Here is a 16,241-nt window from a genome sequence, read left to right as displayed (position 1 = left end):
TGGGATGGGGGTATCAAAGGGTCGCAGGTTGGTGGGGGGGGTGGGCCCTGGCTACCCACCCTTCGGACCCCGCGCGCCTGCTCACCTCAGGGCCACTTCAAACTTGAACGACTCCCAGATGACCCTGATGTGGCGCAGGAGGCTGGCACCATAGGTGTTCTGGCTCATGGCGCCCGCCAGGCGGCTCCAGGCCCGGACTGCGCTGCACAGAGACCACCGACCAACAGGCCATCAGCCCCGCCTCCGCCCCTCCTGCTGTGCGCAGGCGCGGGGTAGGGTGGGGGTGGGCACCTCTTGGCCATGAGGAAGTAGCGGTCCACTGGGGCGCCCAGGGCGGTGTTGATGGCGCGCACGGTGTTGAGGTTGCGCAGCACGAGCAGCATGGACCGCGGCAGGGCCTTGAGCACGGCCATGACCTCCTCGAAGTGCTCCCGCGCCATGTCCTGCATGTAGGCCGCCTCCTCACGGCTCAGCAGGTGTGAGCGCCACAGCTGCCCCAGGCGCACAGGCCGCTGCATGAGCACCTCGGAGAACAGGAAGTAGTCTGGGGGGGCCTGAGCCAGGGCTGTGCCCCCTTCCCCGCCTCACACCCACCCCGGCCTCACCTTGCACCCCGAGCTCAGCCGCGTGCGCCTTCATGGCAGCCTCGTCCCTCAGAATGACGGCTCGCCACAGCTGGCACAGGGCTGACCGATCCCTGGGGGGCCCAGCAATGAGCGGCGGGGGGCGGGGGGAGGCCGGCCTGCAGGGCGGGGTGTGCCCACCCAGCCCCCGCACCCCCAGCTTACTTCTCATCCAGGAACTGGTACAGCCCGTGGTCCAGCAGCACCAGCTGTCCCTTCCCATCGGGGCCTTTCCGCACCAGGACTAGGAACAGGGCGCGCCGTCTCACACCGCCGCACACCGGCGCACCCTGACCCCAGACCCGACTCCCACCCCCTGCGGCCTTTGCCTACCATTGCCAGGGTGGGGGTCGGAGTGGACGAAGCCTGTGTAAAATATCTGCTCGGCAAAGGTCTGGATCAGTTTCTCCGCGACCTGGGGACAGGCCAGGCCACAGGCCATCGTTCTGGGCCCACGGCACACACACCCTCCCCCGCCCCGGCCCGCAGCACTCACGTCCCGCACTGCCAGCCCCATGGTCTTGATGGCCTCCACGTCGTTGACCTTGCAGCCCTCACAGAACTCCGCCGTCAGCACGCGCTGGGAGAGGACAGGTGCCTCAGCTCGGCAGGCCTGCACACCCCCGCCCAGGAGGGGACCCAGCCCACCTTGCCGGACACGTCCCAGTGCACGCGTGGCACCACGACATAGCGGAAGTGCTGCAGCTCCCGTGCACAGCGCTCGGCATTGCGGCCCTCGTTCTCAAAGTCCAGCTCCTGGGCCAGGGTCCCCTTCAGGTCCTGGGGGCCACATGGGCAGCTGGAGGTCCAGGTCAGGAGGCGGCCCACCCCCGGCCCCCTCGGGCCCCCACGGTTACCTGGAGGACCCAGCTGAAGCCGAAGCTGGGGTGCATGAGCTCAACGAGCCGCAGCAGGAGCTCCAGGGTGTGGATGTCGCCGTCGAAGCGGTCCCGCAGGTCGATGTACTGCACCTACACGGGAGGCTGCAGGGAGGACTGGCCACCGGCGCCCGGATGCCCCCCGCGGCGCCCCGCGGGGGCCCCGCGTACCTTCACGGCCACCACGGTGCCGTCGTGCAGCCTGGCGCGGTGCACCTGGGCCAGGCTCGCTGCTGCGATGGGCTGGTAGTCAAACTCCTGGAAGAGCTCGTGGGGCGGGGCCCGGAAGTCTTCGAGGAACAGCTCATCCACCTGGCAGGACAGCGGGGTGGGGTGGGGGGCATGGCTCGGAGCAGTCTGCGGCCGCTTCCTGCCTCCACACTCCCGCAAGAAGGGCTCACCTCCCGGAAGCCCCGCGTGAGAGCCCTGTCCTCCAGCACCCGCAGTGTCTTGATGTACTCGGGGGGCAGCAGGTGGTTGAAGGAGCACAGCCCCTGGCCCAGCTTCACGTAGAGGCCCCCGTTGCTGATGGCCCCAGCCACCAGGGCGTCAGCCGCCCGCTGGTGACATGCAGACATCACCTCCAAGTACCCCGGGCTGTTCTGACCACAGGTATAGAGGGAAGGGATGGGGGCGGGCGGGCACCTCCACCTGGGCACCCCCATCCCCGCAGGCCGCAGGCCAGGACCAGCCAGGCCAGGACGCAGGAACAAACCTCCTCCACCCCTCGCAGGACGACATTTGTGCACCACCAGTAGTCCAGGGAGATCTGCAGGCCGACCCTCAAAGACCTGTGGGCACAGGCTGCCCTCAGCCCCAGCGGGCACTCGCCTCAGATCCCCGCCAGCACCCCGGACCGCTGTGAGCACCTGGCGGGGCTGCTGGGCTCTCGGGACTGCGTGGCCAGCAGGTCAGTCTCAGCCGCTGGGCTGTGGACTGGGCATCCTGCATCCACACCACCCCTCAGCCCCTGAACGTGCACCCAGGGGCGCCTGGGATGGGAACGGGGCCTCGGGCCCTAACAAGCGGGCGTGCTCTTTTCATCCTTTGATAACACTTGTTACACAAGAAAATCCATCCACGAGCCAGCACAGCTGCAATGGCTGCTCCGTCTGTGGACATGCCCTCGCTCAGGCCCCCCTGCACCACTGGTCCTGTCTCCTCTGCACTCCGACTGGAGTGGACAGGAGCCCCTGGGGCTCAAACCCCAGAGCTGGGGCCTGCTCTCCCGGCTGAGGGCACAGCCCTGGGAAGTCCCGCAGGCCCAGGCCTTCTGGTGTGGGCAGGGGTCCTCGCTCACTCCCACGCCCCAGGCTACGGACAAGGCGGCCCTGGGTCTGGAGAGGGGAGGATCCAGGACCAGAATCCAGGCCTCCAGTGCCGCAGACCCCAGCCCCTCAAACCGTCACGAGCAGGTGTGGGGCTCCTGCTTCTCGGGGCCCCGGTGCAGGCCAAGCCTCCGCCCGCCCCAGCATATCCTGTTCCAGCCCCTTCGCCGCGAGGGGCCAGGATGAAAAGGTGGGAAGGAAGAGGCTGCCGGATCCTGCACAGGCTTCCTGCCCTCCCAGCAGCTGTAGGGACCGGTGTCTTAGAGCAATGAGGTCAGCCCAGACTGAGTGCCACGAACCGGGTCTGTCCCACCCACCCCAGCCTGACACAGGAAGCAAACAGGGCTGTCTGTGTGAGGCAGGGTGAGCAAGGAGACAGGATTTCTCTGAGCACCCTGAGACCCAAAGAGGAGCTGCCCTCCTTCCTGAATAATTCGTCCAAAAGCTAATGCAAGGTCTGCACAGAAGTGAGGGTAGGGGTGCAGGTGAGGGCAGTGGGGTGATGGCTATACTCGGGGTGGCCTAGCTAATAGGTCAGTAAATTAGGGACAAGGGGAGCCGGGCTTCTCCCAGTTGGAGAAGGAGTTACAGACACAGAAAGGGAGAAAACCAGAATGACCCGTGTGGGAAATGGAAGAGCGGGTTTGCCGTCGATGGCTGCCCACAGAAGCAAACATATGGCCCTGGGCGTGTGTGCTCACAGCCACACACGCACGCACACCCGCAGCCCCTGTCCATGGAGGAGCCTGGGGCAGACAGCCCAGAGTGGCCAGCACACCAGCATCCTCACCGTGGCCCCCGAGCCCCTGCTCCATCCCGAAGAACCATCGGGAGACTGGCTGCTTCCAAGGCTGAGCCTGGAGTGACTGTGCTGCCAGCTGGAGTAAAATGCTCAAAGGACGGAGGGCATTGGAAGGGTTCCGAGATGCTATTGATAAAAGCCAGACTCACCAGCTCTGCTGTATGTTTGAAACAATTTACAGTCAGATGCTGGAGATTAAAAGAGAAGGGTCAGGGGCTTCCCTGGTGGCTCAGCGGTTAAGAATCCGTGGGCCAATGCAGGGGACACAGGTTTGAGCCCTGGTCTGGGAAGATCCCACATGCCGCAGAGCGACTAAGCCCGTGCGCCACAACTACTGAGCCTGCGCTCTAGAGCCCGTGAGCCACAACTACTGAGCCCGCGTGCTGCAACTACTGAACCCACGTGCCTAGAGCCCATGCTCCACAACAAGAGAAGCCACCGCAATGAGAAGCCCGCGCACCACAACAAAGAGTAGCCCCCACTCGCCGCAACTAGAGAAAGCCCGCGCACAGCAACGAAGACCCAACACAGCCAAAAATAAATAAATAATTTTTTTTTTTAAAGAGAGAAGGGTGAGGGGGACTTCCCTGGTGCTGCAGCGGTTAAGACTCCGTGCTCCCAATGCGGGGAGCCCGGGTTCCATCCCTGGTCAGGGAACTAGATCCTGCATGCATGCCACAGCTAAGAGTCTGCGTGCCGCAACTAAAGATCCTGTGTGCTGCAACTAAGACCCGGTGCAGCCTAAATAAATATTAAAAAAAAAAAGAGAGAGAAGGGTCCTAAAAGCCAGGTGGAGGGGCTCCTCCTATGAGCCAAACCCAGTCTCAGCAACTACACAGCACTGATGCTGAGTGAGAGCAGCCCTCGGAGTAAAATGTCCCCGTCCAGACTGACGCAAGCAAGAGGAAGGAACACGTGGGAGGACAGAGTTTTCCCTTATGGTGGAACACAAGCCCTCAGGGTGGATGGGACGGCTGAGAGGTAGGAATGAGCTCATCCGAGAAGTACTGGGGACGTTAAACTAGCGACGGAAGGGCAAGGGGCACAGGCACCCACATCAAAGGACAAGGGAAGCAAAGAGGGAAACAATGGGACAAACTGGGAGTAAACATCAGACAAACCCACATCAGGGCTCGGCAAAATTTTTCTTGAAAACGTTAGACAATAAATACTTTGGGTCCTAGGGGCAGCCTCAGGAGGGTGAGGGGGGCGTGGCTGCCGCTCCAAGGACCTCTATTTATAGAACAGGCAGCACCTCTGACCCTTGTATTTGGCACAGGGCCAGAGTCTGCTGACCCCTGTTGTACAATATTATGGCCTATCTGCCCACAAACATGTCAAGGTCATCATGTGACGAAGAATTAACGTTACCCAGCTCCTGGGAGGTGCCTCTAAACCCATGAGATTTCCTGAGTGACGGCAGCATCGGAGCCGCATAACAGCCTTGACGGTTCACACCAGGGAGGGGCTCTGCCAGCCAGAAAGGACAACCACGGGATTAGAGTTCAGGGTCTTCAATCAATCAGGGCTATGAGATGAAACTCTGGACACCAAAGCTTGGGGGTGACCCACGTGTACTGTCAGAGGGGGATGAGAGGTGGGGGATGTGTCAGAGGACATGAAGTTCTGAGGCTAGGACCCTCCCAGACCTCACCTCACCCTGGGCATCTCTTCCTTTTGCTGATTCCAACTTTATTTTTCTGCTAAGATAACACCATAATCATAAGTACAGTATCTCCTGAGTTGTCCTAGGGAACTATCAAAACTGAGGGAGTCTGTGGGGACCCCCCCAATTTGTAGCCAGTGGTTTGAGGTGAGGGAACCCATGCGGACGCTGGAACCTGCAGCTGGTGTCAGACGCCCTGGGCAAGTGGGGGTCTGGGGGGCCATGCCCTGACCTCGAGTTTAGCCATGAGAGCTGAGGAGACAATTAGGACTCTTCCAGACTGGAGACTGACATGGGCCCAGGTGGGGTCCTGGGGCTGAAAAGGTTGTTACTGGGGCACCTGATAACACAGGGTCTGAGGGTTAGAGGGTCACAATGTGTCAGCTTCCCGATTGTGGCTGTGGAGGAGAATGTCCTTGTTTAGGAAATAACTCAAGGTTTCAGGGGTAATGGGGCATGTTGACAACTTATTTGTCAATGTTTCAAAAAGAAAAAAGTTCTTTTATGTTATCAGTCCAACTTCTTTGGACATTTGAAATTGTGTCAAAAAAAAGCCCACAGGATTTTTAAAAGTTAAAATTAAGTAAGGGGTGGGGGCAGAAATGGACCCCGATGCCACCCTCCACCACCGCAGCCCCTGTGAGTGAGCCTGGGCGTGTGTGGTACATTCTGGTCTCCCCTCCCACAACAGGATGAGCCCCGCTGCCCTTGGGCGAGCTGGTCCTGAATTACTCACCACCCACGCTCCTTCCTTGGGCTCCTGCACGTACGTTGCCCTGTTACCCAGGACGCGCTGTGGGCCCCGAGGTCTCCAGAGGCCCCGTGGTCACCCTGCGCCCAGCCAGGGGTGCTCCATCAGGCCTGCCTGTCCTGGCAACTGTTAGGGCTGAGAGCTGACGAGACCGCACAGATTGTTGGGAAAATAGCTCTAGCTCAGCCTCTGAAAGCAAGCTGTAAAAATACCCTTTTCAGGAGGGAAGTGGAGAAGGCAGGGGTATACCGAGTCTGCCATGGGGTAGCTAATGCTGGGAAACAGCAGCGCATACGCAGCAGCAGCAGGTGAGATGGCCCAGACCTGCTCAGTGTGATCTTCAGAACCAGGCTGCTTGGGGACAGTCCCCACTGGTCCTGTGCGGTCCCTCATGGTGGAAAGCCACAGGAGAGCCAACCCCAGGCTCTGCCCTCATCAATCTCTAGGCTGTGGAGACTGGGAAACCCTGCAGGACACAGAGGCCACTGCCTAGAACCTGCCCAGGAGGGCCAGTGGGAGCTCCAGGCAAACCCATCAAACCACCACCCTGGAAGACGGCGTGGGTGCAGCCGCTGCCAGCGAGCTGAGGACAGAAGGCCTTGTTTCATCCCGAAGATGGAATGAGGTAAAGCGTTTGGCCATCTGCCCACCTATGGCTGCCACTGGGGTAAATTTCAGCAAAGCTCCGGCCAAGTGCCCCAAGTCCTTGGCATCCTGAGCCTGCGCTGGGAAACCGACCCAGGCTCCCAAAGGGCAGCAGGAGCTCAGAGCCGGCAGAGCAGGACACTTGCAGCGGCCTCCTCGACCAAGGTCTCATGTGAGCCCCCTCCCCAGGCAATCGTGCACCCCCAGTCCAACCATGGGTTTGGGTAAGCTGAAGTTTCACTCAATGCCAAGAACTAGCTCTCAAGACCCTGTGGCTGTAGGAATTCCTGGATCTGACTGGAGCAGGAATGCCTGCCCAAGCTGCTCCAATGGGAAGACCGCCCCACACCCCCAGAATCCTGCCCCGGGAGACACAGGAGTATGAGAGACCCTTCTGCTTAAGGCGCCCTGGACGCCAATGACCAACAAGGCCCGTCACTAGTCCAGGACACCGGGAGTGGAGGCGAGAGGCAGTCCTCCCCTGTGAGCCCCCCCTGTGAGCCCCAAACTCTCCGTCTGGATATGCCAACTCTCCTTGGGAGTGGTGGGCAGCCCGAAGGGAGATGAGGCTGCGGAGGCCATGCCCAGCGTGGATGGTGTGGGCCCCGCAGCGCTCGGCTGCCCCACCGGGCAGCACAAGAGATCCCTGGAAGGCAGCTTCAGAGTTCCCAGCAAAACCCTGCTGCCCCTCCCAACCCCCGCACAAGGCCCCGCACGCCTGAGGACGGGACGCAGTGGGGAGAAGCCGCCACCTTGCCAGCCCCCTACCTGCTGAAGCGCCCAATGCCGTCCACCATGAGCCGCATCCGCCTCCTCTCCTGTGGCTCAGCCATGAGGTACCTCGCCCCGAGGAGCAGGGGCACCCCCAGCACCGTGGCGGAGAGTGCCTTCTTCCACAGGGGCTGCGGTCTCGAGGGCCTGGAAGACGACAGGCGCACGGCCTGGGTTACTTCCCGTCTGCCCCGGCCCCTCCGGCCTTGGCTCTCCGGGCCCAGCCCGCAGCCGCTGCAGCTTCACCAGGACCTCGGCAGGCAGCACCGACTCCGGACGCCTGTGTGGTCACCGCAGTGCTCTCTGACCTCCGGGTCCGAGTCACCTCGCCTGAGCCCCACAGCCCCCCAGACCCCAGGGCTCCAAGCGGGCTCCATCCTGCCCGCTGCCCACTCGGCCCTCCAACCCCTTGCTCCCGCTCTCGCTCTGGCCCGCCCTCCCCCACTCTCTGAGCCCACAGCTCTGGCCGAGGCCCAGGCCAGGACCCTGGCGGTGGGGCGGCCAGCGCACCGCACGTGGGAGCAGGTGCGTCCCGTCTTGCGGGTGGCGTAGAGAAGGCACGGCCCCCCAACAGAGGTCGCCCCTCCTGATGAGGGGCACATGCCCTGGAAGGTGCCCGTGGCCAACTCACCACCTTGCAGGCGGTGCCCCGAGGTTTCTCCTGAAGAAGGCAGTGGGGGATGGCCAGGGCTTCAGCCTGCCCTGCAGCAGGGCCGAGTGGAAGTGGCAGAGCTGGGACTGCGAAGTGAGCAGAGGGCACAGGGTTGGCGGCGGGAACATGCCTCCCCAGCCTTACACAGGCAGGGACCCCCCCCCACCCCGCCCCAGACACATCACTGAAGAGCACTGGTGCTTCCTGGGCGCTCGCGTGTCTGACGCGGGGAGGCAGAGGCTCCGCCGGGTTAAGAGCGAGGCTCTTAGGGAAGGGAAGGCTACGTGCATCTGCGCATGGGGCGTCCTCCTCGGAAGCCCCTCCACAGGCCACTGGAAACGCCCCTCGGTCCCTGCCCCCAACACTCTGCTGGGCCCCGAGAGCCCTCGTTTCCTATTTCCCGCTGCTGAGACCAGCGGCCTCCCAAGGAAGGGTCGAGAATGCTTCACCACACGATCAGAAAGGAGGCAGAGGGCCTCGGGGTGGCGCCTGCTCCGAAAGCCAACGAGGGCACAAGGAACCTGTGCTTGCTGAGCCCCCAGCGGCCAGACCCGGAAAGCTTCTGCCCGGAGGAGGGAGGGACAGGTAGAGAAGCCAAGTGCCAGGGAGACAGGCCAACATGCTGCGCTGTCTCAGGGGCCACGGAAGAAACATCGCGGCTCCTCGACCCTCACTGGCAGCCTTGGTCTCCCAATCCTATTTGAATAAGACCTTAAAGAGTTCCTCAACCACAGACTCCCCAACTCTAAATTCTCAGTTTTTAGGGGAAAAAAAGATTGTGCAAAGTAAGTCATGGCCCACAACACAGACGTTAACACTATTATCATGAACGTTAGTATTATTATTATGGGCCAAATAGGGAACTGACTTTCCAATCACTTTCTGGCCAAAGCACACAGCCCTGAAGGCGATTTCGAGGATGCAGAACAACACAAAAGTCAAAGGAAAAGGTCCATGACCTGCCGTCCCAAGAGGAGACAGGACAGGAAGTTCCACCCCATAAGGCCACACACAGCAAGGGCAGATCCTCAAGGAAAGCCCCGCAAAGGCAAGAGAGGCAGTGGCGAGTGGACTCGGGCATGCAGAGCCCCAGGCCTTCCGTGCCAGAGGGCGGCCCAGCCTGCCGTCCACCCCGCTGCCCCCCTACCTGGCCCACACGACCTGACCTGGCCTGGGGCATGGCACACACAGCGGCTGCAGGCTGGGACCCCAGTCACCTCCCACCCCACAGATGACAAGGGTTTGTGGCACCAGCAGGCGTGGGGGGCGCTCCACACCGGGCCTCCCCCTCAGGCAGCCCTGCCTGGCTGCCCGGCGCTGCCTGCTCTCTGCGAGGTGTCCAGACCCCTCCCTGTACCCCACACACCCACCAAACACACCCTGCCCGTGAGGGGCCACGTGCAGGCAGAACGCTCCTGCCCGCATCCCTGCTGCCCTCCTCTGGCTCTGGCCCCGTCTCCGGCAGGCCTGCCTTCCCCACTCTCTGAGCCCACAGCCCTGGCTGTGTCCCAGGCCAGACCCTAGCGGTGGGGCCCACGCGCCGCACGCAGGGGCAGCACCAGGCGAGGGGGTGTCAGGGACCCTGCGGCCTGGCAGCAAGTGGGTCTTCCACCCGGACACTGGGGGGCGTTGCTGGGGAGGAGACAGGCCCGTGCGGCTTGTGACTGGAGAACATGTGTGGTCAGAGGTGGGGAGGGGCGCCCAGACGAAAAGGGTGGGCAGTGAAGCGAGCTGTGGCGGGGGCCGGGGGTGTCCCAGGGTTCTCACGCAGGGAGGGGGCGTACGCTGGAGTGGTCAGCCTGGGAGGGGGCTGGAGCCCGAGGCGGAGCTGTGGCCTGGGGGCGGGGGTGCGGGGTGGGGTAGGTTCAGGGCCAGCGTGAGGAACCAGGCAAGACGGCCGAGGCCGGGACGCCCCGCACACCAGCTGCCTGCTCCTCTGGCCAGCGAGCGTTCTGCTGCGATTCTGGTCTTCTCAGCGAGGTCACAAGCCCACGGAATCAGAAATGACAACAGCCAGCAGCTGCCAGCCCTGGGGCTCCTCGTCCTTATCAGTGACCCCGAGAATTCCCGAGCCTGGGGTGTCTCTAAACAGCAGCCCGGCCTCACCAGAAAGCCATTAGCATCCACGCATTGAGAACTACTGGTGCCCGGCACCGGCATTTATCAGTTTTCTCTACTTCTGTAAATATCTGCAATTGTTCCTTACAAGTTAAAAAAAAAAGTCACGAGAAAAAACGTGGGATGACTTTGCACCAAGTGCAAAGCATGAACCCTGACTAAACCTCAGTCTTAAAGAAAGCACCTATGAAACATTTGAGGGACCCCAGATACCAGGGAGCACAAAAATTACGATGTTTAGGCATGACGGTTACTGCGGCTACATAATACCCTTGCTTAGGGGATGCACACTGAAGTGTTTAGAGATTATGTGTCAAAATGTCTGTGACTTACTTTCAAATGATCCAACGACAACAAAATATATATTTTCATACAGAAATAGACCCACTAGGGCAAGATGTTAATAATGGGTAGATCTAGGTGGTGGCATCTGGATAATTAACTCTCTGGGACCACGCTGTCAGCTTGTCCCTATGTGTAAATGTTTTCATGATCAAAGGTGCAATGCATCTGCTATACTCTCAGAGTCCTATCAGGAAGGCGGCATGTGGAAGGCGAGGTAGCTGGTACAGGACAGGCAGACCTGGCACTGTCTGGAGACACTCCTAGTTGTCACAACTTGGGGGAGGGGTGCTCCTGGCATGTAGGGGGTAGAGGCCAGGGACACCACTCAACACCAGACACTGGAAGGCCCCACCCCAGAGACTCAAGTAGAACCTGGAGCCAGACTTCTGGGGCTGGAGCTGGAATCTGGGCTCCAGCACTTACCAGTCATGCAGCGTGGGTAAGTGCCTTCCCTCTGTGCCTCAGTTTCCCTGACTGTAAGGTGGGGACTGCTGTACTGCTGAAGTGAGGGTGAGTGAGCTGACATCTGCAAAGCCCTCGAGCAATGTCCAGCCCAGCGTGCAGGGCAGGCGGAGGCACACGCTGAAGCTACCTGCCGCTAGGCCCTCCTCACTGCACTAAGCTGCCCGCTGGTCCCCAATGCCCTAACCCTCCTCCCAACAACCCTGCCCCCCTTGCTCTGCAGACCACCCACCTAACAAGAAGGATGTATTTGCTGGGTTGAACTAAACTATTTATATTGTATTTATTTATTTGGTTGCACCAGGTCTTAGTTGCGGCAGGTGGGTTCCTTAGTTGCAGCTCCAGGGCTCCTTAGTTGTGGCATGCATGTGGGATCTAGTCCCCTGACCAGGGATTGAACCCAGGCCCCCCGCATTCGGAGCGCGGAGTTTTATTCACTGCGCCACCAGGGAAGTCCAACTATTTATATTGAAAGATCGTCAGCTGCCCCCTGCTTTTTCAGAAGGAAAAAAGGGTTTGTTTAGCCCAGAAGAGAGACTACAGATCCTCCTCGACTTACGATGGGGTTAGGGTTAGGGTCAGACCCACTGTAAGCTGCGAACATCATAAGTCGAAAACGCATTTAACACACTGAACCTAACGAACGTCACAGCTGAGACTGGCCTTCCTGAAACGTGCTCACAACACTCACGTTAGCTTACAAGTGGGCGAAACCATCTAGCACAAAGCCTGTTTTATACTAAAATGTGGACTATCTCATGTAATTGATTGAAAGTGAATATAGAACGGCTGTCAGGGCACCGCTGTGCACCCTTGTGACCTGCGGAGCTGCAGCTGCCACTGCCCAGCATCAGGAGAGAGTATCCACCCTGCATTGCTGGTCCAGGAAAAGATCAAAATTCGAAGCATGGTTTCTACTGAATGTGTATCACTTTTGCAGCATCATAAAGTTGAAAAATCGTAAGTCAAACCATCATGAGTCAGGGACCAACTTATGAAAAGCTTGGAGTAGATTATATACAGATATGAGGAAATGCTCAGCTACTGGAGTGGAAGGGCAGCAGAGGGGGCCTTGCTGCAAAGTCCCATGGGGACTGCACCCTGAGACAGAGAAGGAAAATGGCCAAAGCTGATCGATAATGATTACATTCAGAAGGAAAGGACAGGTCCACGAGTTATTCTAGCCAATGTGCCAACCACCTGGAGGGGCAGAGTCAAGAGGCTGCGGGCGCCAACGCTGAGGTGAGGGCTGGCAGGGGCTGTCACTCCCAGAGCCCGGGCACAGCTGCTCCAAGACCACAGCTGGACCCAGCATCACACCTCCTCCCCCAGAGGCCCCGCACACGTGCTCTGCGTATGTCTGACTTAGAAGCAGCAGAAGACTGCGCGCAAGGAGGGCGCCCCTGAGAGAGGGCTCACCCTCCAAACCCTGCCACCTGGGGAAAGACCAGAGTCCATCAGGGAGACCCTGAGGGGCACACGATGAGGACACCCCAGAGGAGAAGTGTGTGCAGCCCCAGCCAGTTTTCTGGTGACCCCAGTGGAAAGGCACAGAACTCAGCACCCTCATGCTGACGGGGTGCCGTGGAGCCGGGCAGAGCCCACGAGGGCCGAGCGCTGCGCTGCAGCAACACAGGCCCAGCCCGCAAGCCTCACCAACCTTTACCCTCTGCCTGGGGGCGACTCCCCGCTGACACCTTGCCAGGCTGGAAAGGTGAAACATGGTAGAAATAAAGTACCTCGCTCAGGGTCTGACACCTAACAGGTGTTCAACAAAAGGTGGGCATTTCTGACGGTGGGACTTTCACACATATTTCCTCACGTGGTCCACAGCAGAAATGCCTGGTGAATCTGGGGGTGGAGCCCAAGTCAAACCGCTGCCCCAGTCGTCACCCTTTCCTTCCCCAGGTGGCAGGTCCTGACAGCCACAGGGCGGAGCACACTGTCCCCCTGAGCCATTAGTAGGAAGGGTCTGGTGAGAAAAGTCAAGTCACCTAACTGACAAATAAGTTGACACATCACGACCATGTTAAAACCTACAGTTCTTTTACAGGCGGATGCTGAACCTGAATCATCTAAGGCACGAGGCCCCCGCTGCGCCCGCAGCCTCCTAACCACTATCCACCACCAGCAGGGCTCTGGTAGCGAAGCTGAGGACCAGAGTCCACAGCCTCCGAACACACGGCCGACGCAGAGGGGGCATGGCCAGAAAAGTAACCGCCCCTGACCACCGGCCCCGTAACAGTTTTCTGTTGTCTTCTGAGAAGCCACCACTGCAGCAGGAGCTCTGGCTGCAGCTCATCATTCCCGGCACTGACTCCTCACTCACTCTCCTGGGATAAACATCCCTCTGGCAGACCTCCTCACTCACTCTCCCGGGATAAACATCCCTCTGGCATCCCTCTGGCAGAGCCTGGCCAGGCCTGCTCCCCAGGCTGCCCTTCTGCCTAGAAGGCCCTTCCCCGACCCTGATTCACCACGGTTACCATCCCCCCCATCCCTCTCCCACTGTCCTTATCACACAGGACTGTGCCTGGTAGTTCGCGGTCTTTCTCTCCACCAGCCTGAGGAGGGCCCACCAGTCAATCATCTCTGTACTTTGACTAGCCCTGTGCTTTCTAAGATAAAGCAGGAACTCCATGAATGCTCGCCGAACTAAGATAAACGGTGAATGAGCCAGAACCCCACATGGCCCAAGCGAGGATGTCACTGAGCAACAGGGCGAAGGCCACGGTCAGGCGAGAGACAGCCCCAGCCCCGACCGCAGCCTCGCCCTGGGCCGGCCTCCAAGGATGAGGCCTCCTGCTGACGACGCCAGAGTGCCCACAGGGCCCCCAGTGTGCCTGGCTCATTCCAGCCGGGGTGCCCAGCGACTCCCCAAATGTCCCCATCACAGGGGAGACATCCCTGAAGCCCAACGAGGTCACGTAGCTATAAATGTGGGGCAGAGCCCGCAGCCAGACTTTCCAAGAACCAGTCCGGCACAGTTTCCACCACATCACATGTAACCCAACCATACCCAGAGCTCAGGCACCAGAGCGTGGCAGGAAACATGTACAGAGAGGGCTGTGCGTCCCCAGGCACACCCCGCACACCGTGCCTTCTCACCAGGGTGACCACGCACGCGGCTATCCTGGGGCGGTCCTGGCTTATAGGGGTTGTCCCAGCACCCCTCTCACTCCAAAAGCCTCCCAGCTGGGACAAGATGAGATGGGCCTCCTCTACCCCAGCCTCTAGCGCTTTCAAGAGTGCCTGAACAGTCGGTCAGCAGAAACGGAGTGCCCATCTGGAACTCAGCTAACCATCTACAAAGTAGCAGAAAGCGCTTGAGTAGTAACACGGACAGCTACTACAACCCTCACAAACTCTGTGTGTACTTTAACACAGCACTCGTGTTTTAGGCACAAGCTGAGCTGTCTGCTTTTCTAACACACCATTGATGAGACACAGCAGATTAGAAGGAAGGTGAAAGGTCACTGCAGGATAAACCAGCCCCCAGCGGTAAGAAGCAGCTGCTGAGTCTCATGAGGCCTGAAACAGAGAAACTACAAAGAGGTGACAAGAACCTGGGCAGTGTAATGGTGAGGTCAACAGCCCTGCGCCCACACCAGCAGAGGAAGCCAAAGCGCAGAAACGTTCTCATGGTTAGGAAGAGAGACTGGAATCTGGGCCCAGAAGAGGTGTGGAGATGACCATGAATGCCCTGTCCTTTCCTTTTCCAAGGGTCTGTGACCTTCTCAACACCAGTCAGGACTCAGAAGGCTACTGGGCCCTGCTCCACTTACTGGTCATGGGCATCTCCTCATCAGGGGCTAAAGCCGCCTGGAGGATTGAGTGAACTGACTGTGTGAAGCAGCTTTATAAACTATAAAAAGATAAATAAACTATAAAAGACCAACTCAGTGTCTCTCCGCCTGACTCTCAGACTTACTCTCAGACTGCTTCACCATCTCAGCCCATAAAACACCCTTATGTAACGGAGCTGTTCACTGCAAGCCACAAAAGGTAATGGGCGTTTATTTGTATTAATACCTAAACCCACAAGGCTAGGCTTCTTAGAAAAAGACAAGGTCTACAGAAAATTCCAATTTGAAACGCTGATGAGCCCCCCTCAGTCTCTTCAGCTCTAAACCAACCACAGGAAAAAAGGGCTAGATTCCTGGGGAGGGAGTGGCTAAGATCTGGGTCAATGACTACGACACCCGGTTTGAAAGGTGCTAATCCAAACTGCAGAAACGCGATAAAACGGGGAGGCCCGACCAGGAGCAAAACTGGAACGTCAGCTGCCACGTTCAGGATCAAAAGAAGCTTGAGCTAGGAGGGCAGCCCAGGGCCAGGCAGAAGCCTAGGAAGGCCTGAGAGGGGCTTTCGGAGACAGCGTGGGAGGAGGGGTGGCTCTGCGCCCCTCCCAGCCCCCGAAGTCCTCTGTCTCCCCAGAAGCAGGGGGGCAGCTGTCAGCCCAGGATGACCCAGGGCGTGGGGGTTGGTGACCAGGCGAAAAGGGTGCCCAAGGGAGCAGGCAGAAAGACAGACGGGGCATCCGGTCTGGGATTCTGGCAGAGTCTGCAGCAGCGACGGGTCCAAGGGAGACACGGGGCGGGAGGAGGGGTCAGGCGCTGGGCAGTGTCTCCCTGGGGAGGGGAGCCCGTGAGGGGACTAGAGGGTCATCCCTCGCGCGGTTGGAGAGGCCGCCTCTGAGACAAGGCTCCACCAGGGAGAACGTGCTTCTGAGAAGGGGGGCTGTGGGGTGCGTCGGGAAGGCAGCCTCTCCAGTGGGCCCCTAAGTGGCTCCCGGCATCTCCCCACAGGGCCTGGGGGCTGAAGCGGGGGCCCGAAGGACAGGACGCCTGAGGGCTGTGACGGGCTCCTCCTAGAGCCCTGAGGGTCCCTGTCGGGCGAGAGGACCTCTGGGGGCAGGGTCTCGGGGCCCTGCGGGTCCCGGCCGGGCCGCGGGAGGGGCGCGGGCGCGCGGGGGGCTCACAGGTCTCCACATCTTCGGGGCCGCAGCTCCGCTCCCGCCGGCCACACGCTCGCGTCGCCGGCCCAGCAGTCCCTGCGGGCGGGGCGCAGTGCGCACGCGCGCACCGCCCCAGTGGGCGGGAACTGGAGGCCATGCCCCGAGCGGGCCCGCGGCCGCGGCCGAGCAGCACACCCTGGCGGCCCCCGGCGACCTAGCTTTAGGGCAAGGACCGGCCCTCGT

At 60.1% G+C, this 16,241-nt stretch overlaps 1 protein-coding gene across 13 annotated transcripts in view; it reads right to left on the bottom strand.

Annotated features, from left to right (window-relative positions):
• ADCK5 (aarF domain containing kinase 5) overlaps positions 1–16,122 on the bottom strand; it is a 16,384-nt gene extending 262 nt beyond the window's left edge. The window contains exons 1-14 of one of the 13 annotated variants that reach the window (XM_027132214.1): positions 16,023–16,122; positions 8,096–8,202; positions 7,462–7,611; positions 2,217–2,292; positions 1,903–2,103; positions 1,673–1,813; positions 1,481–1,594; positions 1,272–1,403; positions 1,120–1,203; positions 957–1,038; positions 789–867; positions 606–697; positions 292–544; positions 86–202 (exon numbers count right to left, since the gene is read on the bottom strand). In XM_027132214.1, coding sequence (XP_026988015.1) covers positions 86–202; positions 292–544; positions 606–697; positions 789–867; positions 957–1,038; positions 1,120–1,203; positions 1,272–1,403; positions 1,481–1,594; positions 1,673–1,813; positions 1,903–2,103; positions 2,217–2,292; positions 7,462–7,611; positions 8,096–8,202; positions 16,023–16,034 — 1,640 coding nt within the window. In that variant the 5' untranslated portion in view covers positions 16,035–16,122. Of the gene's footprint in view, positions 1–85; positions 203–291; positions 545–605; positions 698–788; positions 868–956; positions 1,039–1,119; positions 1,204–1,271; positions 1,404–1,480; positions 1,595–1,672; positions 1,814–1,902; positions 2,293–5,002; positions 5,209–6,033; positions 6,249–6,372; positions 6,515–7,461; positions 7,612–8,095; positions 8,203–16,022 lie in introns of those variants that run through there. The other 12 variants (XM_027132226.1, XM_027132222.1, XM_027132218.1 and 9 more) reach the window with 12 other exon arrangements.
• Between the last annotated feature and the right edge of the window lie 119 nt (positions 16,123–16,241).

Source organism: Aethalodelphis obliquidens, unplaced genomic scaffold (assembly GCF_003676395.1).
Source record: "Aethalodelphis obliquidens isolate GAN/ISIS:26980383/991018 unplaced genomic scaffold, ASM367639v1 scaffold41, whole genome shotgun sequence".
NCBI lineage: Eukaryota > Metazoa > Chordata > Mammalia > Artiodactyla > Delphinidae > Aethalodelphis > Aethalodelphis obliquidens.
Note: the sequence above shows the minus strand (reverse complement) of the source record. Positions and strands in the feature narration are given on the sequence as shown.